The sequence below is a fragment of the Calonectris borealis genome, chromosome 5 (assembly GCF_964195595.1).
Source record: "Calonectris borealis chromosome 5, bCalBor7.hap1.2, whole genome shotgun sequence".
Taxonomy (NCBI): Eukaryota; Metazoa; Chordata; class Aves; order Procellariiformes; family Procellariidae; genus Calonectris; species Calonectris borealis.
Genome location: NC_134316.1, coordinates 42,248,164 through 42,269,665, shown reverse-complemented (window position 1 = coordinate 42,269,665; position 21,502 = coordinate 42,248,164). Strand labels below are relative to the sequence as shown.

General features: G+C 43.0%; 1 protein-coding gene across 1 annotated transcript in view; it reads right to left on the bottom strand.

Moving 5' to 3' along the window:
• Positions 1-2,976: 2,976 nt before the first annotated feature.
• Positions 2,977-21,502, bottom strand: part of LOC142083049 (cytosolic phospholipase A2 epsilon-like) — a 35,368-nt gene continuing 16,842 nt past the window's right edge. Inside the window, exons 6-21 of the mRNA XM_075152086.1 lie at positions 21,071-21,111; positions 19,920-19,962; positions 19,019-19,076; positions 18,398-18,564; positions 18,194-18,280; positions 17,012-17,049; positions 14,933-15,080; positions 13,906-14,042; positions 12,718-12,940; positions 11,123-11,237; positions 9,867-10,004; positions 8,347-8,454; positions 6,998-7,189; positions 6,047-6,213; positions 4,365-4,551; positions 2,977-3,185 (exon numbers count right to left, since the gene is read on the bottom strand). Coding sequence (XP_075008187.1) covers positions 2,977-3,185; positions 4,365-4,551; positions 6,047-6,213; positions 6,998-7,189; positions 8,347-8,454; positions 9,867-10,004; positions 11,123-11,237; positions 12,718-12,940; positions 13,906-14,042; positions 14,933-15,080; positions 17,012-17,049; positions 18,194-18,280; positions 18,398-18,564; positions 19,019-19,076; positions 19,920-19,962; positions 21,071-21,111 — 2,058 coding nt within the window. The remainder of the gene's footprint in view (positions 3,186-4,364; positions 4,552-6,046; positions 6,214-6,997; positions 7,190-8,346; positions 8,455-9,866; positions 10,005-11,122; positions 11,238-12,717; positions 12,941-13,905; positions 14,043-14,932; positions 15,081-17,011; positions 17,050-18,193; positions 18,281-18,397; positions 18,565-19,018; positions 19,077-19,919; positions 19,963-21,070; positions 21,112-21,502) is intronic.

The following is a 21,502-nucleotide window of genomic DNA, read 5'->3' as shown; positions in this document are numbered from 1 at the left end:
TTAATCGCCCGTGTCTGACCCAATGAACCCTACCAGCCAGAGGCAAAACTCAGCACCGACCGCACTCCACCCTCGGCACCGTCCTCGGCACACCTGCGAAGCCACCGCTGCAGCAGGACACCTGTGAGCAGCCAGTTGACCCCTATGCCACCGAAACCGGCACGGCTCCCAGCTCGCTAGAACGGGATTAAAAAAGTCAGCCAAAGACTGTTGTATCGTCAGCAGGTTATAACAGATCAAAATCTCTGGGGGAAGGGAATCCTTTGGCTTCCCTGCTCCCCCAGTACATTGCCTGTGAGCAAAAAGTCACCCATTCCCTGAGCATTCTTGAGCTTGCTGCTTAAACGTTGCTACCAGCCAGCACAGCTCCCCTTTGCGCATGCCCATGCAAAATAATATCAACAGTCATCACAGTCAACTTGGTAGAATAAATTTTCGCCATAGGCTATGTTATTTCACAACACCGTGAAGGGTTGTGTCTACATTCACGGCATGTTTCCTCCATGTGCCAGCTGCAATGATGTAGCTTGCTGAAATGCATTTTTCATGAGGTCACAGAAAACCCTCGGCATCTTCCAGTCATAGTTAAAGGCAGTGTTTTATTACAACATCTCCTTGGAGGGCTAAGCTATAAACCAGACTGTCCACCAGGACTGGGGCTCTGAGACGGTCGCTCCCACAGTGCCAGTGGCCAAAAAGCTCTCGTTTTCATGAATCACATTTGCAATCCACATCAGAGACAGCCCTTGCGGGAGGGAGGGACCGTGGCTCGCTTTCTATCCCTGCAATCTGTCTCCGAGACATTCCTTTATCCACGATGCTCACAGCAAATATTTGGTATGCTCTTTGCAGAGATAACAATAGTTTTGTTTTCCTGGAACAAGGGACACACTGTGAACTTGGAGCATATTACTGAAATGCCTGAATATGTGGAGCAAGGCAGAATTTTCATTTTTCCAAACAAGCCTTTATTGTCTGGTATTGTATACACAAAATATTTGCATGTAAATAACATTTCTTCAGAGCTGGAGGTGGCATGAGTTTACGGCCAAAACCTGTGCTTATTTTTTCACACCGGGGATTTCAGGTTCAAATGGAGGCAATTCCCAGGGTTATATGCAGAGCACTTAGCACCGTATTTCTGATTATGACTAGTGAAACTACCATAGAACAAAAAAACCCAGCAGAAGTGCATATTCATTCAAAACCTAAAGAGTTTCAAATGTTAATATTTATGCTCTGATCTTCAGGCTTGCAACATTAGGCTACAGTTGCACAAAAAAGTACGGTTTGGTTTGACATCATAAATGACAAAAGTGTTGGCAAAAGTCACTGTGAACCAATTTTTAAAGATAATTTGTCATTGTTTCTTGCCAAAACGAAAATCCTCAGAGTGTAATTTTGCACCAAGCCAAACATGTTATTTGACTGTAAGTTAAACCTGTTATTTTCAGGTTGGCTTCCCTGGGCTGACGAGGTAGGCGGTCTATTGAAAAGAAGCTATGTTTCAAAACAAAGACATTTTGTAAAATATTAATATGAAATGTTTCAACTTACCCAAGCATTTTCCCTGATTTATTTTAGCCCCAGATTATGACATCTATTTAATAGATTTTTTTCACTGAATAGACTCTCTTTGTTCAAAATTTCCCAGTTGCTGTTAGGACACAAAACTTATTAATAAAAAAGTGTATTTTCAATTTGGCTTGCTCCTGGAATGCAAAGGTTGTTATGGATTTATGATTTTTACAGCTCACCCTCAGCACTTTCAACAGTTCAGAAAAGACACTTGCCATAAAAGGGAAAACGAAGAAAGTTTAACAACGCAAACCCACAACAAATGTTATTGGTGGTTTTGTGCTAGGTCCCACGGAGATTCTGTTCAGGTTGTTTTAAGATGGTCTTAGTTGTTGCAGACTACTAACTCCCTCCTGCTTACTGCACAGTTTGAACAGGCAGAACTAACTAAATAAGCATTTTTGTTGATGAGCATATATCCTAAACTGTTTAAACAAATTACATTGAGTACAAAACCAAAGTTTTCATTGTCTAGTCGAAGTAAAATATTTTCCTTTCAAACATTTTTTCTTTTTAATTTAAGAAAAGAAGTTTAATGTGAGAAGTAACTCAACTGGGAAAAAAAAATCTACAGTGTTTTATTTTGAAAGCTTCAAAATAAAATGTTGACTTTTTTATATACTGTCTCAACACAAAACAATCAAAACTGACATAAATTCACAGAAAATTTTGATGTGCCCAAATTACATATTTCGCTTTAAAAAAATTTTTACGAGAAAAATCTTACGCCACTTCCTCCTAAGTTGCTCCTTCCCATCTACGTATGATTCATTCACAGCCCAAGAGAGCCCAGGAGGTGGACGTGACTCCTGGGGCTGGCTGCGTGCACACATTTGTCCCTCTTACATTTCCAACCTCTGCAGCTGCTCTTCAGGACACTTGCAAAACAGAGTTGACCCAGGGTTCCAATGCCAGCTTCCAGTCGTGTCTCAGGTTTTCTTCATTTTCCAGGCTTGGATGCACCTTATGTTCCACGAAGAAGAAGTGCGGGGAGCAGAAGTTTATACCCCCTTCTTATGGCCTGTAGGTGAGTTGGCTGGGTTGTATTACTGTAGCACTGTGGTGGTAAAAAATTATTTTCCTATATGTGATACATTATAATAAGTTAGGCTTAAAATAACACTATTTTTAAAATCTAACAAGGATTTTAGGTAAAGAGTGTTCTACAGACAACCTTAATTTAGGGAACAAAGCATATGTAAAAATTTCCCAGGCAATGTCTTTGCCTATAAAGGCCACTTCTTGGGAAGGGAAAAAAAAAAAACAACAAACCACTGAGCCACCTGGGGTAGTTTCTTTCTGTAGTGCAGAACGGCCCGTGTTCAAAAAGTTATGTCCCTTCTGTGTCCTAGAGCACAAAAAACTCCTCTGAGAAGATAGGGGCAGTTGGACGGGTGATTAGCACATATTTTGCCTTCTCCTTTGCATTGCTGTCTGCAAGGCCTGCATAATCATCTGGGAGTTGTTCAGGACATTGTATTCACTGAGGTTCAGCAGCCGGCGGTAATTCTCATCGGTATACCTGACCGAGAACATGCAGTAGGGGGAAAAGCGACTGGTCAAATCAAGTTGTCCTCCCTCCATCTCAGAGCAACAGCGCTTGACACCTGGAGAGAAAGAGAAGTTGCTGCTGTGACATGGTGTTTATCTCAGTGACGAGCTGTCCACAGCAGCCCGAAGAGGGGGACTTTTCTCTGGAAGAAAATTCATAGGGTTTAAATGCATGAATAATGCAGGTCATGTATCCCACCCCTAGTCAAGAGAATGTCCTGTGCCTGAAGTGATGAGGAGATGTGAAGTGAAGATGCCTGAAGTGAAGGGAGAAGTGAGGGATGGCATTGTAATGATCATCTACAGCTTACTCATAAACATCTGTCTCATTAAAGCCATGGATCAGTCGAGGATATTGGCCTGAAAGGGCACTCCAACAGCCACTGCCAGTGCACTGCAGGTCTGATCCTGGGCAGTTGGGACCTTTACGAACCCCAGCTGAGGGAGGGGAGTTGCTAGTAACAGAAGAGAATTTAAGTGAGAAAGGAGTAGTAGAAACATATGGAAACTTAAAGTTCCTGCAATCCCGAATGCAGTCTCAGGGGTCTGCTACCAGGATCCACCTCTGACTTTCCATTTCTTGTGTCTCCCAAACTCCACAAAAGCAGAATTTTAGACTTTACCTCCCTGCTACCAGGGAGCGAAGAAAATGCATCCTAGTAACTGGCAGTAAAGGAGAGGAATACAAAGCAGGTGGCCTTGCAGAAAAAGAATGACAGGCCCCGAGCACAGCACAGTGAGCAAAATGACCCCTGGGCTGATGCTGTACCAAAAGGAGACACACCGATCTTGACATTACAGGAGTTCAGCCTGAAAGCCAGGTTCTTGTCCCCCCACCATTCATACATGACACTCTGCCTCCTCAAGTGCAGAATGAAATCCCTGGAGCACAGACAATATATGCAGGGGAAAATAATCTGTGAAAGCTATACTTTTCCCAGGAAAAAAACTTTTACAATTAGCTAGCAACACTTTACGTTACAAATGGGAGAGAGATGAAGGTAAACACCATCCAGAAGACAAGGGCTGTGTCTGTCCTTTTAGGGCCAAAAGGATGACATGAATGACATAGTAGCTTTGGCAGGGATGGGGAAATCAAGTTTAATTAGCTAAAGTGCTTCCCCACGCACCCAGCCAGCAAAGATAGCCAGCAGCAGAGAAAAAGGCTCTGTCTGAGTGAGGGAAGCGGGGAGTGGTGTCTTTTGTTTAATGCTTTGCCACTAGTTGTGACTTACCAGGTGCTTTGTACTCGCGGAAGGTATCGTTCACAAGGGGAAGAAAAATCACGATCGGACATCCTGGCAAATCTGAATCTTGGAAGAGGTAGCACTCCTTCAGATTTTTCTTATCTTCATCAGTCAAAGAAATTTTGGGGAATGGGATTTTCTGCTCTGAGTAGTATTTGTACGTCTTATCTAGACACTGGAGTATCACAGAAATGGTCAGCATTGGGATTCAACTTGGTTGTCTTAAAGCCCCCAAATTGTTATCTAGTATTAAGGTCATTGAATTTTCCTAGTAGCATCTTATTTGTCAGCCCAGAAATGATCTGCCTCTGTCTATCCGCTTAACCCCTTTCATATCCTAACTTAATTCAGGAGAAATCACTTCCTCATCTTTATACATATTCCTGTGCAGGGTCTGGAAACCTGCTTGACTCAGCATAAAGCAGAAGAGGCTCTTCCCATCGTTCTGGAAGAGACCAGGCTGATGCCCTCTTGAATAATTCAACATGTTCATAAACCAGCAAGAGAGATTCCAGGAGTGGCAGGAAGAAATAGGAACAATATTAATCACAGAATCATACAATCATAGAATTGTTTAGGTTGGAAAAGACCTTTAAGATCAAGTCCAACCGTTAACCTAACACTGCCAAGTCCACCACTAAACCATGTCCCTAAGCATCACATCTACACGTCTTTTAAATACCTCCAGGGATGGTGACTCCACCACTTCCCTGGGCAGCCTGTTCCAAGGCTTGACAACCCTTTCGGTGAAGACATTTTTCCTAATATCCAGTCTAAACCTCCCCTGGTGCAACTGGAGGCCATTTCCTCTCATCCTATCAGTTGTTACTTGGGAGAAGAGACCGACACCCACCTCGCTACAACCTCCTTTCAGGTAGTTGTAGAGCGCAATGAGGTCTGCCCTGAGCCTTCTCTTCTCCAGGCTAAACAACCCCAGTTGCCTCAGCTGCTCCTCATGAGACTTGTGCTCCAGACCCTTCACCAGCTTTGTTGCTCTTCTTTGGACACGCTCCAGCACCTCAAAGTCTTTCTTGTAGTGGGGGGCCCAAAACTGAGTATTTGAGGTGTGGCCTCACCAGTGCCAAGTACAGGGGGACAATCACTTCCCTACTCCTGCGGGCCACACTATTTCTGATACAGGCCAGGATGCCGATGGCCTTCTTGGCCACCTGGGCACACTGCCGGCTCATGTTCAGCCGGCTGTCAACCAGCACCCCCAGGTCCTTTTCGTCTGGGCAGCTTTCCAGCCACTCTTCCCCAAGCCTGTAGCGTTGCATGGGGTTGTTGTGGCCGAAGTGCAGGACCCGGCACTTGGCCTTGTTGAACCTCATACAGTTGGCCTCGGCCCATCGATCCAGCCTGTCCAGGTCCCTCTGCAGAGCCTTCCTACCCTCGAGCAGATCAACACTCCCACCCAACTTGGTGTCGTCTGCAAACTTACTGAGGGAGCACTTGATCCCCTCATCCAGCTCATTGATAAAGATGTTGAACAGAACTGGCCCCAAAACTGAGCTCGGGGGAACACCGCTCGTGATAACTACAGTGAAAAACGTAGGGTTATGCAGTAGTTAAAAACTGGACAGCTGAAATAACTAGCAGTTCTAGGCACTACAGGCTAGACATTTACAAGCAAAAGGAGAGACAACACATGGTAACAAGATCCTCCTCACCGATGTATGTGATCCAGTAGTATAACTTAAATATATGATGACATCCACTTCCCTCTGTGGCCTTAAAAGTGGTGGGCTGCTGGTATTGATGAAAAATCCAGCGTCTATCATGCCCAGGTGATCGGGATTTTGCATCAGCTGGTTGGGACGCGAGTCTAACACAGTGTCTAAAAGGAAAATATTTCTTGGAATAAGAAACGATCTGTAGGCATTTTGACTGGAAAAAGAAATGCAAAGTGGAACTGACCATCCCAGGGGCCTGGTTTAATTTAATTGTCACACTACTGGATTGTCAAATAGGCATGTGAGGGACTGCAATACGCTACCTTAGTTCCTGTTCTGAAAAATATTCTATGTTGAGATTCCAGGCAATACATTCCAGTAACTTGTCATACTCATTAGTGCCAGTAAACTACTTCTAATACTTAACCTAAATCCGCCTTGCTTCATTTCAATCATTGTTTCATCTTTTATCCATCATTATTTGGAGAACAAAATATTCCCATCCTTTTTCACATTTGGATTTATGCCTCCCCCTCAGTCCCCTCTTCTTTGGACTACAAAGCCCCATTCCTTTCCAGCTTTCTCTCCTAAGTCATATTTTCTGGGATATTCCAGTTGCATCTGAAGTTAGAGACACAGTCTTGCCAAATTAAGCTTTCTCTCATGTTCACTCTACTCTTTGCTACTTCAAATTCGGTTCTGTCAGCTGCAAGCCTACTCTCTCAGCCTGGACCACAGAGATCTCAACTAAAGCACATAAACACATCCTTATATTTAAAAACAGTCTTAAATACCTGGCAACAGTGAAGTCTTAGTCTCTTCTCTCTGTTCAGAACAGAAATGTTCTTTCAGGAGATTTTTTTTCCCCAGCCTGACAGGGTTCTTTCCTAAATTCCCCACTCCAAAACCACCTGAAAATGATGCCTGTTAAATATCAGTGCCCATTACCTTTCCATCGACAGAAGTGCTCGTTCTCCAGGTAGTTGTTATGCAGCTGGTAGCCCTTCAGGAAATTGTGGTGCTGGGCAACGGAGAAGCGGTCTGTCAACGCTCCCCGAAGGGCGCTGGACAAGGGGCCAGGAGGGGTGTACATGCGAGTCCTCAGCTCATGGGGTCTTGTAGGCAACACTGGGTCTTCATCTAGAGAAGGGGAGAAAAAATGGTGAGCTGTTTGTTAATTGATGTTCATTTCTGGTTGTTCTGGTGTGTAGGAGATCTCAGGGGTTGTTCTGGGATGATTCACTAAACATATAAAAACTATTCTGAAGGAGAGGAGTGGCTGCTGGACAAAGCTCTGCTGATGGTCTTAAGCTTTGGCCTGAAGACAGTTAATCAGAAGCAGTCTTTAGTCCTGGGAAAGGGACACCGTAAAGAAAATAAGCAATTCAGAGAATGTCCTGTCGGAAAGAAAGTTACATATCCTCACAGGAAGATATCATGGAACAGAGGCAAGCATGGAGAAAATGGGGCTGAAGCATATGCTCCCACCCAGTCAGATGGGCAACAACAGGACACCACGGGGTCTATTGCAACAGTGACAACCTCTACCTGATAATCACCCATGGCTACATGAGCAGATGCTTAACCAATAGAATGAGAGCATCCCAGGAAAACCTGGGGCATACATTCATATTTAGAAACTATAGGTAGTTTTCAGGGTGACTACATGGCAGCATATGTGGGTGAAAAGTAGAAACGGTACAAGGTGTGGTTTCTTGAAATCGCAACCTGCTTTGCCGGACCAAGTGGCTGACGGTGCAGCAGGAGAGACTTGGTGGTTTCCGTGATTGCACAGATGTATTTCTTTATTTTCGGGATGTCTGTAATTATAGTTGCTATCATATTAAATGATTTAGCAATAAACCCATGGTTTCTGTATTGCTTCAGAAAATACCCTCTGGGCCTCATTTATCTTTGTGCCAGGATGAATCCTGGCAGTAATTACTGTACTGACTAATAAAATAAAACCCCAGGAAATATTGATTAAACAATTGACATCCGGGTTTATTCTCTGCATAAGCAGTAAAAATAACTTTATTCTCTGCTGCTGGTCTTGGTTCTGTATGGCTGAGTGAGAATGGGCAATGCCAAAAGACTTCCTGAGAAATGTGTGACCCCTCTAAAAATTCCTCTTAAGGACAGAGCCCTTTAATCAGTAGGGTTTTAGTAAGTCTAGGAATTACAGCAGCATTTCCCTGATTACCCTCTTCCTCTCAGTCTTTATGGTGGGAGGGCAAGTCTCTATCTCTTAGGAGGATCTTAAGTGACTGTAAATGAAAGGCTTAATAATTTCTCACCAACTTCTTCTATTCTGTCTTGTGTCCATCTCTTCCAGAAGTCCTCTGAACTGTGGGACAGTCCCCATATTTGTAATAGGTTCACGGAAAATATACTGCTCCACATACCTGTAAAAGGAATTAGTGAACACAAGGACACATTCTGCTTTTTTCCTTCTATTTTGACCTTCTGGATTAATTTTTGAATGGGCTTAATTCAAATATTTCTAAATTTTTGGGCTGTTAAATTCCTCTTAACTTCCTATGGCATTGGTTCAGATCATGCTGCCGTCAGTTCTGCGCCTAACCTACCACGTGGCTCTGCCGCACGGCAAAGAGAGGGAAGAATGGGAGAGAAGTAAAGGGAAAAAAAAGCACTCGCTCAAAAAGCGAAATAAGAGCTCAGATAACACAGACATCACAAAAACATCCTTTCCATCTCTGTCTTCCTTACTCCAGCTTCTCTTTTTCTGCTCTGGTTAGCTTTCACGCACCCTGAATTTTTTCACAGCAGGACGAACTGGCTTTTCAGCCATTCGGTTTGTAAGAGAAGATCTCACACCGCAGCAGGTAAAGGCTCACAGACGCAGTGGGCTCCTGGTCCACTGTGCACTCTTTTCTCCACCCAGGATTGCCCCTCTCTGCCCCCCCACAGGGGCACGGGTGGCTTTGTTGGCAAAGTTTTGTCTGCAGTTGTAAATCTAAATATGTGTTCTAATTAGTCTGCCACAATTGGACTACTTCATTGCCAGTGGGGCGCAGAAACCAGTACCGCATACACAGTATGTAGAAAATGAATTTCCCAGTAGTGGACCGGGTAAAAAGGGCCAGCCCGAGAGGTAGTATTTTAGAGATACTCCTTGGGATTACGGACTATTTAATATCACAGCATGTTTACTGAAACCAAGGAGCTTCTAAGCAGCACGAGTGTAAGAAGAGATGACTGAAACCAAACTCGCACTGCTCTGTGTTCATCTGCCAGTGATTCTGACTCCTTGGTATAGGGATAGCGTTACTTTTACACACAACCCATCAGCACAAGTCAGGGACTGACCAGAGAGATTTAGAGACCCTTTGCTTCTGTCTTATTTTTCATCCTGGGCAGCCTGTATCTTTAGTAGATGGGATTCTCTACATGGAGTTGATGTTAAACCTCGCAGTGGAAGCACAGCTGCAGGTTTCCTGCTGTCTCACAATTTTCGTAAGTTGGAGTGCATTCAGAGAGGAATTGGAAGAATAACCAAAGAAGTGGGAACTATTCCTTACAATGAAAGAACTAAGGAGCTTTATCTATTCCATCTATAAGACACAATGTTAAAAAGTTCGTGCATACCAAGACAGTGACAAGAAACTGAAAAAAGATGTGGGATTTTTTACTGTATTCTTTTGGACAAACTACCACACACACACACACACCCCCATTTCCCAGCAGGCGATATCATAGCAGTGTTCAGTACATTAGACCAGAAATATCCACCCTCTGCTTAACAGCTCTGCATCCCTCCAAAGTGCCTCTGTGCCAGGACAATGCAATACATCACCTTGAAGGTAGCAGATCCGGGATTCGGGGAGCTTTTTTAACAAACGTCCCATGAAGAACTCGCTTCCGAAATGCTCTGTGCGAACGAACGCGCCGTACTTCAGAAGTCCCACCTCGTAGGGGGTGAACTCCACCCACTCTGCAATACAGCCACAACGGGACACTTAGAGGGCTCTCAGGCGGGTGTGGAGAGAGGGGCGGCTGGGGCATACATTGCTCTGACTCCTGTTTGCTACGCTGCCTTTGCAAAGCCTTGCTTATAAATGACCGCCTGCAGGGCCAGGCAGCTGAGCCCAGACACGGTGACAATGGGGAGGCAGGAGCAGTTACGCGGCTGCCAGTGATGCTGCCCAGTGGCACAAGGCGCTCGCCGGGAGCACGGGAAGGCTCCAGCTCTTACACACCTCGTGTGCAGGCACCCGGCCAGGGTTCTCCAGCGTGCGAGAGGTTTCGCTCTGCCCTTGCATATGCCACGTCTAGGTGAAAGTACTTCCACTGTTATCGATACAGTTAATTTAACTTCCCTTGAATAATTGGGTTACATACAAGGACAGGTACTCAGGTCTTTAGAAATACGATTTTTGGAAGAGGCCAATTATACTCTTTATGTGTGGTACTAAGGAAGACAGAACTAGTCCTTGACTTTCTCGGACATCCTCTCCAAGTGAAGTGCAGTTGTCTGATATAACTGCGGTGTGAGCAAAGACTGGGACAGAAAGGTCATGGACCATAATTTCCTTTTTGTTCAGAAGTGGTTCACTTTTTCACCTCCACCATAAAAAATTTGATCTGAATTTCTTCTCTGCCACTTCCTCTCCTCCAGCTGCTTCTCCTCATGGAAAAAAATAACCAAAACAATGACCAAAGCAAAAGACTCAGTTGGGAGTAGGTTGGATGTTTTCCCAAACTTTATGATAACTGTGGTCTTTCTTGATATTGAAACTATGACTGGGCATTGACAAAAAACAGTATTTAGTTCTCGGACAATTCCAATACTTCTTAATTTAGGTGGATCAGATAATATTTCAAAAATGGCCTTTCTGGTAGGATTTCAACTGTGTATGTCTAGACAGTGAAATGCTGATCTCAAAAAGCTCTTGTATTAAAATTATAAAGCACGGAGGTGACGGTTATTTCTCCAAAAGGCAACTAACACACCAGGACTGTTTTCTCCAAGTGCTACCAAGCAGAGAAGAGTGAATTACAGGAATTCCGTTGCCAGTTTTAGTCCCACAGGTTCTGAAAGATCATCCTTACCTTTGAAATCATTGGTGCTGTAGTTGTCCCGGACACAGACCGACACATAGATGGGCAGTGGATTCTGGCCATCACACAGTGCTTCTCGCTGCTCTGAAAGTTTGTGGGAGTCTTTCTGGTTTTGAAGAAAAACAGTTATGTGAGAAGAGATGGAAATGACGTACGGCGAATTCGATGGCCCCAGCGCCGGGATAGCCGGGCAGCTCTGCCCCCAGCACGCAGGACGTGCCGTGGCAGCTCCATTGCACAGAGCACTGCAGGCACCCACCCACCAGTGACAGACCAGTCTTCCAGGGTCCGGCCTGACTTTCTGCACGGGTTCACAAAAAGACGAGGAGAGAGAAAACTACTTCTGCATACATGTCTGTACGTACTAGAAAGTACTGCCCTGGCAAGTAGGAGAAGGGGCAAGCTGCCCCTTAGGATGAGGAGCGTAGTGAGCAGTCTTTGCTCTCCTGGGGCTGAAGGAAACCCTTGAGCATGTTGGCACTGAGTTTCCTTTCTTAGTAGAGAACAGCTATCACAGTCCAGCCTTGCAAGGGGACTGGAATTTGGCAGGCAAATTATTTGCATCCCACCCAGCTTCTTTTCTGGAAAAGAACATTCTCATTGAAGAGTTTGTAAAAAACATAAAAACTCATGAGCTGCTGACTAATTTAAGAGCAGCTAGTTCTGGCAGATTAGGGAGAGGTTAATGGTTACAGAGCAATAGTCAGCACTGCTCAAAGGGAAAGATGCTTGGCTAGATTGTGAGGGGGACTTCATCTAGCTGAGAGCAAAAGAGAGGCAGCTATTCAGCTTATACCTTTGTTTAATATGTAATATTCCTCTCTATATGTATTTATTTTCTGTTTACATATATATAATACTATATATGTACTTATATAAAAATAAATAAACAAACCCAAATGAATGGCTGAATGACTGCAGCATTTCTGCCCCCATTCGAGGACATTTCTGTTCAATCCTCAACCACTCATCCCTTCCCACTCCCCAAGTGCCAAAGCACACATCCTTGAACTGTGGTCAGAGAAAAGGGAGTGGACTGCTGTACCGTAGGGGTAGAAACCACTTCAAATAATAGAAAAGCAAATTTGGTATTGCTTGTAAAAATTAATATCACTTAAACTAGCTACTGTCTGAGCAGTCCTTCTCAGAAAAAGTAAAATATGCACTTGCCTCCAGTGTACCTGCAGACCAAGTTACCTGCCAGTGGATGCAAATCACCAAGCACTCTAGCTGTTTCATGCTTGCTTCAGATAGTTTTCACACTGTTGAGATTACTCTGCTTTGCATCCTGAACTCTTTTTGCATGCATAATCTGCATCTTAGGCAGACTGCCCGAGATTGCCTCCACTTCTATTTAAATACCAGCCAGAGTTCAAATGGCTGCATCCGCAACCTAATTTATTAACATAGAGGATGCATTTCTCCCTAGGCAGACTATTAAAGGAAATAAAAAAATCTGAGAGTTTGTTAACATGGAGAGCTCCACTCTGTTTTGAGGTACGTTTTCTGAAATGATGGGCTAGTTTCCTCTCCATTCACTAAGAGAAAAATACATGGTTCTCTAAGAAATGCAATATAGGTCATACCCCATCATTTAGTAAGTACTCAATCATGAGCCCCCAAAGATCTATAAATGATGTCCTGTATCCCTCTTCTTTCCGCTGACAAAGCTGCTTGTTGTAGTACTTCATGCGATCCATAGAGAAACAGCCCATCTTGCATTTGGTTGCTTGTTTCTGGGCTTCACCAATATGCGAGTCCAGGTCCTTCTGCGACCAGTAGGCATCTCTGTATAAGTTGGCCATGGTCCTGGAGAAAGATCATACAGACAGCAAAAGTCAAAAGGAGGAAGAAGAGACTTGAAATTTTGTGCCTTTGGGGACAGAAGTTTACATTTAGGGAGTAATTTCTGCTCATACACACTCTGGTTTTGCTGCTCCATCCAGCAGAACGAACACTCCAGAGTTTCTATGAATGTTTTAAAAATGACCCTGAAGGACAAGGGGGTTTTTTTATGTTCTTGACTTTTTTTTTTTAAACAGAACTGGCAGCAGCTTAAGAGATAAAATTGCCAGGTGTGAACATAGGTACATTTCTGAAGCACAAATTCAGCAGAAAATCATAATAAATTTTCTTTGCTTGTTTTCTAGAACCATAAATCAGTTCACACCAGCTGCTGTCTCTTGGCTTTGTATCATTTAGTGTTAATCTTATGGTATCGCTAGGCTTTATTTTAACGCCATTCTCGACGTTACCAACCTGTGGGACCATCACCACGGACAGTTGTAGGTCCTGTGAGCAGGAAATAACGCTGCCCAGGGGAACTCAGTCCTTTCCCAGACTGACAGGTTGCAGGGGTAAGTGGGCACTGTCCTGCAGTTTTCTCTGCATGACCAGTTAGAAAGCAGAGCCAGTCTCAGAAGTTACGGGGAACAACAACTGGGACATCAGTGGAGAGAGGAAGAGGCGTGATGCTGTGGGCATCCACAGTTACATCCACAGTAACTACTTACTTAGAAACCATTTTGACAAGTGTAGTTGTCATATACATATTTAACTGCTGCAAATGTGGAGTTGAAAAGCACAGTAAAGAATTGCTAATAAAAAATTGGTGCATCAGATCAAGCTAATATTTAATGGCCTGTTACTGAGAAACAGCTTGTTTCTACAATGTTTGAAGAAAATCTCCTGATCTTGTCTGCTTGAGAAGCTCCTCTCTGCAGCAGCGTCACCCTCAGAAGGCCTGGTCAAGCCTTCTGCACGAGCTGGCTTACCACGTGGTGCCGGACAGCCCGCTGATGTATGTTACGCAGTCCAGGAGATTTAGTTTCTTGAGTCCCATGAGGCTGCCATATAGTCCTGTCATTGACTTCAGTCCTCCGCCCGTCGTGATGATAGCCACAACGGGGACCTGTTGGGCAGAGGAGGATGGGACATTCACACCAACAGCGTTCAACATGACATCCCAGACTGCAACGGGGACTGGCCACTACACCCAGCCCAGGTCCTGATCTCAGACCCCAGGTCCCTTTTCGGAAGGAAAGGCTCCAAAACCAAGCAATGACTGCTACTGCTGCTTCCCTTTGGATAAACATGGATTCAGAGATTAAGCCAAACCTGGGTTCTTGCCCATCTCTAGGACAAATAGGGGCACAGATGAACAAGAAGAAACCCTTCTGTGGAGGCAATAACGTATTTTCTCTACATTTCCCACTCCTTTGACACTTTTTTCTTATTTCAACATCTACTACTACTGTATGAAAATCTACGTGCCAACCCCATGAAGAAATACACTCAGTTCACAGCCAGTGTTGTTAAGCTACCCTCATCAATGCCGTTATTCTTCAGTATCGTGGAATCACTTTAAAATAAATTATATTTATTTTAAGAAATTTCAAAACTGCAAGGAAGGGAAGATATTATAAGAAGCACTCAGAGATGTTTATCCTAAATTCTCACAAAATGATAAAATTTGAACAAGGGAAGAAATCTTTGCTCTGTAATGTATTTAATATGCACACAGTATTTCTGAACCAAGCCAGTTATAGCATAGGATGGCAGGGATGAACACACCTCAAATCTGACAAATTCCAAATTGACAGTCATGAAGGATGCAACTACTGAAACTAGTGTTTCTCGCAATAACAAACCTCGGCAGCAGGAGCAAATGCACTTAAGACACATGGACAAGCTGGTAGCCACACAACAGACACATGTGGCCCATTTTGCTGACCACTCGTCTAGAAGAGTACATGAAGGCACTAGAACTTCAAGATCTACCCCTCCGCAACACACACATACTTCATGATCCTGCAGATCCTGTTGTAGGTGAAAAACATTTTTCAGGGCACTTGCTACGTATCTCTTTCTTTTCCCCAGGAAAGCCATCTCCTCTGAACATAAGTCAAACCCAAAGCGCATGTCCAGGTCTTGGTGGCACGAGCAATTACTAAGATAGAAACAGGCACATATTTTATATATTAACACACCAATATCAATCTTAGGACTTCGATCAAAGACAATCTACAGCACCCTTCCCTTCAAAGAGGGTGATGCAATGTGACAGGAGCAGGAGAGAATATTCTAACTATTTTTAAAAGTAAGAAAACTTATTTCAAATAGTAGGCTTAACCAGTGGCATTATACCCCATTATTACTAATTGATGAAGAAACAATGTACAGTATTTACAAAAGAAACAAAATATTTAAATGAATATTCTAAAACTAAAAGAATAACAAGTTTAGAAAATCTGTGCAAATGGTCAAAAGTGAGTGTATTGTTTCCTATTTCACGGGATATTTTCTCATTCTAAATCTAAAATAAAACCCAATTTTCAAATGTTGACATTTCCAACGTGAAAGAAAATTCCCGTTTTGAGCAACTCGAGTGGGAACGCATCCCCCTCTAGCGGCGGGCACCGCTGGGGAGGACACCCATCCACCCGCCTGCAGGCACGGGTGGCCCTGGAACCCTGCTCGCTGGAGGGATGGCCTCGGTGACATCCAGCCCTTGGATAGATGAGATGGGTCACTGAGTTTAGTGGGACGGGATTTCACCCCTGCTGCTCTGATCTGTCTGCACTTGCACAAGCTGTCTCACGGGTCAACGCTAGAAGTTGTATTTCATGTCAACCTTGACTGAAAAACTGTAAAGCATAATATTCCTCAGAGGAAGATTTCATTTGCATCAATTTTGAAATTTAATAAGTCGTTCCTTAAAACTCCTCTGTTGTAGCTTATTTCCCTGGGCATTTTGCTCTTTCACTCACTAACCTCCCTCCTGTCTCTCCCTGCCCTGCACCTACGATATCAAGGGGCAAGAGATCTGGCATGGTGTTTCCAGGCCAGAGCTACCCGTGGACGCCCTGGCTGGCCAGCTAGCCCTGGCCAGGCATTGTAGAATGGCAGACTTTTGCTTTTTTATCAGTGACAGAACTTCTCTCTTGTACTGAGTCCATAATTTCAATGAAACTAGTAATGGAATTTATTTATGATATTTCTCCACCATCAGATTTGGATAAAATCAGCCAAATGATTACAACTGTATTTGTGACTGAAGACATGCAAGGGGAATTGAGTTAGGTGGAGCTGCAAAAGCCAGTTTCCGTTGTAAATCAAGACACAAACAAACTACTTTTAAAGTTCTCTGAAAGTAAAATAAACACGCAGGAAACATTTTTCCTGTCCTGAAATAACACTGGTTTTCCTGTTGTCATTGATCACTTGCCTTTCTGAAATGAATGATAGAAAACACTGTTTGAATTCAAAATTAAGTTATTTTCCCCTTTTATTTCCTAGTCAGGCACACACAAAAAAAGATCAGTTTGCGCAGCCCTGTGTGTTACATATAGCTATAGATAACATGAAATATCTTCCTGTTTCCTGATGAGTACTAATGAGCATATCTATAGATGTCAAATCATTAGCCACATTGTCTACTTTAGTTTCTACTCAATATACAGTATAACTGGACTTAACAGAATACAAGCTTTATCCCTCCTGAATACTGACAATTAAGAAAAAGATAAATGTTCATCATTTCTGATCAAGTTTAATGTTTACTCCTGTCTATTCTGGATTTTTTAGTCAGCTTTGTTCTTTTTGTGAATTTCAGAGACTGACATCGATCAAAAATAATATTCTGTGGTCAGAAGGGAAGGGATAATGCTAAAATAAATACATGTTTATCAACATTTATTGATTAAAGACAAATTTTCCTAAGGCTAATTATGTATAATATACCGTGCATGTATTTTATGTTTTATTAAAAGCACATTCTAGTTTTCAGACTGGCAATGCCTGCCTGTGTCATTTCCCTGTGGCTAAAACAATATCAAAACAAATAACCCAAGACTTTAGGAAGAGGAGAAGATCTCTTACCAGCTTTGTGCTCTCACATTCAAGTCAAACCTTTTCTCCTGGAAAACAAGAATGTGTACCATAATTTTTTAATTTTCATTTTAAAATTTCTTTTTTACCTTTCTATCTTGAGGTCAGAGCTGGATTTAGACCACCAAGGTCTGGCAATCACAAAGTTAAATGTCTGAGATCTCAGCATATATTTGCAAAAGCATTCACTTATCCTTAGTGGAACATCCCTACCCACAGATCCCAAATGCTTCCAGGCTGCAGAAACCACTAACAATCTTGGTATAGGAGGTTCCTGAGACTCATGCGGCAGGTCCCATTTCCCGTGTTATTCACAAGTTTTCTGCAGGTCTTGAAATACCATTTTTTTATCTATTTCCCGTTTTTTATGCTCTAATACACAGCAGATCTTTGACATCCTGGCCACAGTCTCACAATGAAGAGAGTACAAGTCTGCATTTGCTTCTGCCAAGACTTCATCCTGTCTTAAAATCGTTACTGCAACCTTCATATTAACTGACAAAAAGTGCTCTGTTCTGAGAGGATGTTTTAATGGCCCTGAAATCTGATATTCTCCTACTTTTTCACAACCTAACAACTAATATTTGGACAAGATTGTCCCTAATAATCTGGACATCTGTAGATCTTTCTTAGCAAAAACACATTTTTTTATAGTAAGGATCTTTTTCTTCTGTTAATTTCATTCAAAATTATACAGCACATACATGTATTTCAAGCAACATTCTCATGACATTCTTTAAAATCCATATGCTATGTTTAATATTTTCAATATATTTTAATATATTGTCCTTTGAAGCACATGGCTTACTAAGGGCGGGTTTATTGACTTTTTCCTAGCTTGTGCCCAAGGAGCAACTTTCAGTTTGGACCCTAAGCAAAGGAAGGGTCAGTGAGTCTTTGAGTAAACAAGGAGGGATGTACTGAAGGAATCATTGTATTTTCTGATATCCTTGTTGGTCTCTCTATCGACTGCTGGCACATAATGGAGACTAATGGAAGGACAACCTGCTTCTGTGGAGAAAACAGCTGGAGAAACAAAGCTCCTCTTTGTTTAAGGTCCGAGAAACAATCAGAACATTTCTGACCCTCTTAGCAGCCATCTGGGACAACATTATAGGGAATGGTTTCTGCTTGAGTGACCTTTTATTCCTAACAGCTGGAAGTGATGCTCACCTCTGCAATGGTCGTTTTCCTTCCCATGGGCAGCGAATTCAGCATCACGACTGGGGAGCCCGTCTCTGTACTGTACTTACAGCTCCACTGGGAAAACAACATGCTTTAGGACAAAAACAGTAATGGGTTTACCCTCTCCCCCTCCTCCCACTTTCTAGAGAGGCACTAATGGTCAGTTCATCATTAAGGCCACTTCCAACATACAGGGTGGTAGCGCCTCTTCTTTGGCAACATGACGTCTAGTGTTGGCTCCGCATACTTGATATAGTGGAACTTGGTGGGACCTGACGGGCTGGCCGCTCCGTCGGGGCCCAGCGTGATATCCTGCGTCCCCTCAAAGGAGCCCTTCACGGTGAGGGAAAGCTCTTTCTCTAAAAAGGCAAAACAAAGGTCATGAGAAATGTCACTATGATTTAACCAGAAAATTGTGCTGGCTTGGTTAAAAGTGGGGTGCAGGTAGCAGAGCTGTAGAGTCTGGACCACTCTTTGTCTAGTGGAAAGCACTCTGAAGGGAGCGCTGGCAGCAAAGGGAAAGGAGCAAAGCGGATCCTGTTTTCATAGAAAGGGGACTCTGAATGTTTTCGCTGTTATATAGAACTGGGATTTCAACTTTAGTGCATGTCTAATAGACCTTATTTACATATACCTAAGGGAATATGAGATGCAGTCATTGAAGCCTATAACAACCTAATGTGCTTACCTGGGGTTAACTGCACTGAATACTGTAAATGCGATTTATTCCACTAATACATTATATGAAAGGGGCATCCTCTCATCAGTAAGTATACAATTATTGGTAAATAGATAACAAAGCAATAACCGTACTTGACTTTTGCTGCATCTTCTCCGCCACTTCAACTTCCAAGCAGCAAAGTTCACGACACTGTAAAAGACAGAGAACAGGAATCTGTGAGAAAGAATGTCACATCCCAACCTTGTTTTGGGGAACTGTGAATCGCTCAGCTTTTGGACATGCCTAGTTACCTGCAGTGCTTAATTCCCTGGCGTTTCTGGGCTTTTGCCCAGTAGCCACTGATTAAGAAAAAGGAAAAGCTTTGGAAGGAGTTGTAGAGCATCCTTCAGTGACAATGACATACCATTAGGCACAGTAAGAGGAAGATACAAAGGAAGAAAATCAGGAGCATTTTCAGGATAGTGGCATAGATACAAAGGGTTAAACTGGGAAAAACGTAAATGAAAGATACGTTGCTGAGAGATCAAGAGTCAATAGGAGAAAGGGTTTTCTGAAGAAGCAATGGTATTAACATTTTGGGTTGTTTTTTTTTATGGCACTCACTCTTCTTTCACATAATGTAATTACGATAGGTCAGTACTTAGTGCTGAGCTTACCCACTAGGCATGGCTCATCTCCCAGTGGACGAAAGGGCTGGGTAGGTTATCTGCAAGGCTTTTTACCATTGTGCTTTGATAGACAGCAGTACATTTTTTGAAGGAGTACTGGTACCAGAGGAAAGCGCTCTGTTTGTGTGTGTCAAAATATAGGACAAATAGGAAATAATGGGATATCACCAAAGAACAAGGCAATAAAATATCCCATTCTCAAAGTAGGGAAAGTAGTAGTAGCAGAGTAGAAGTATTTTCTCTAAATGGGAAAGAGGGAAGAAAGAGAAAGAACTGGCCTACTGGCTTCTCTAACACCCACCCTGCTTTCCCCTTTATATTAAAGAAACACTTATAGAAAATTTATTGGGAAAAAGACACGTACCACCACGACTCCATTGGTAGCAATGGCTTCATGAGGACCAGAACTGGGAAACAAAATGAAAAACATGGATTTTTTAGATCAAACAAATGCCCACTCATCCTTGCCCAGGGTGTTGCGCTTTCTCCCCATTTAGAAGAACGACGGCCAGCAGGACCCCAGCAAGTATGTAACAAGCTCCTTTCCATGCTTGCTTGGACTGAGCACTGCTCTGAGGGGACTTGCCTCTGTACCAAAGCTGAGCAATGTGTATCACGGCTACTTTTTTGCAGTGCAATCTCATGATCATCTAAAATGGAAGCTGCAGTTAGGCAGTTAAATTCTTCTCCTCACTATAATATATGAAGTCCGCGTGTTTCAGCGGTAACATGCTAATATGCCAGTGTATCCCCATGGGGAAGCCCAGTTCTGTGTATTTGCTGGTATGCAAATACAATGAAAGGGGCACAGGGCAGTGGGTACAATTACATGGGAAAAAAAAAGCTTTCCAGAGCATTCAGGTGAAGTCAGGAGACGGCATGGAGTGACTTGAATTTCGGTCTTGGCACCCCACTAGTACGAGGGCTGACCTTAGGCTGGTCACTTTAATTCTGCCGTGTCTTAGTTACCTTGTGGCAACACAGACGCAAAAATACTGATTCATATGGATGGCAGGCTGACCATGCTGGAGGAAAAGCGCTGCTCTAGAGCTTTCAACACATTGTCATTGTTGGGCAGAAAAAAAACAGAATTACTAAGACCAAAACAGTGCTACAAGGGAAAATCTAAGGAGTCAGAGATACACGTAACCAGGATGGTTCAATACTAGGAGTCTGTCCAATGCATTAGCTGAAACAGGCATGGAAAGACTGATAGACATGCATGCACACGAGCGCATGCACACACACTCAGAAAGTCTTTTAAATGTCCCCAGGTAGACAAATCTGACATTATGGATAGAAGAGACAATGCTGGGAGGTGCGTCTTTGAAAGCAACTAAACTACAGAACAAGCTGACTGGAGGGATCAGCCGGGTGTCTGAGACTGCAGTAATGATGTGGGAGAAGTCTGGCACTTTTTTACAGAAATCCCACAAAGCATGACTTCTAATGCTATTTCTTTGTTTTAACATTTAATGATTCTTGCATTTTTACAATAATCTGTATATCACTTACGCGGCCTCCAATTTGAATTCAACCTCTAGTTCCTCCTTGGCCTGAAAGAAAGAACAAGAAATTAAATGAAGTAGCTACATAATGCTTTCTCCCTTGTCTAAACCCAGTCCCTGGTATGCAATATTGAAGTAATTGGTTGCAATGCACAGCTGTGATAAATATTTCAGACTGTTTGAAACTGTTTGAAAAAACACTTCAAACCAGATAGTTTAACAATTCCTTCCTCACCTCCTACCTTCTTCAAGGTATCTTCAAAACAACCTGTACGTTTATCTCTCAGTGTGAAGCTGCTGCAGAAAGACAATTTGCAACTTGTTTTGTCTTCTGAATTTTACCTTTTTCTCCTAACTATTCCTGGCACTGTCCTTCCATGACTTACTGTCCTTGCTATTAGCTTGGAAGTTAAAGATACTTTCCACCCATCACTTTAAC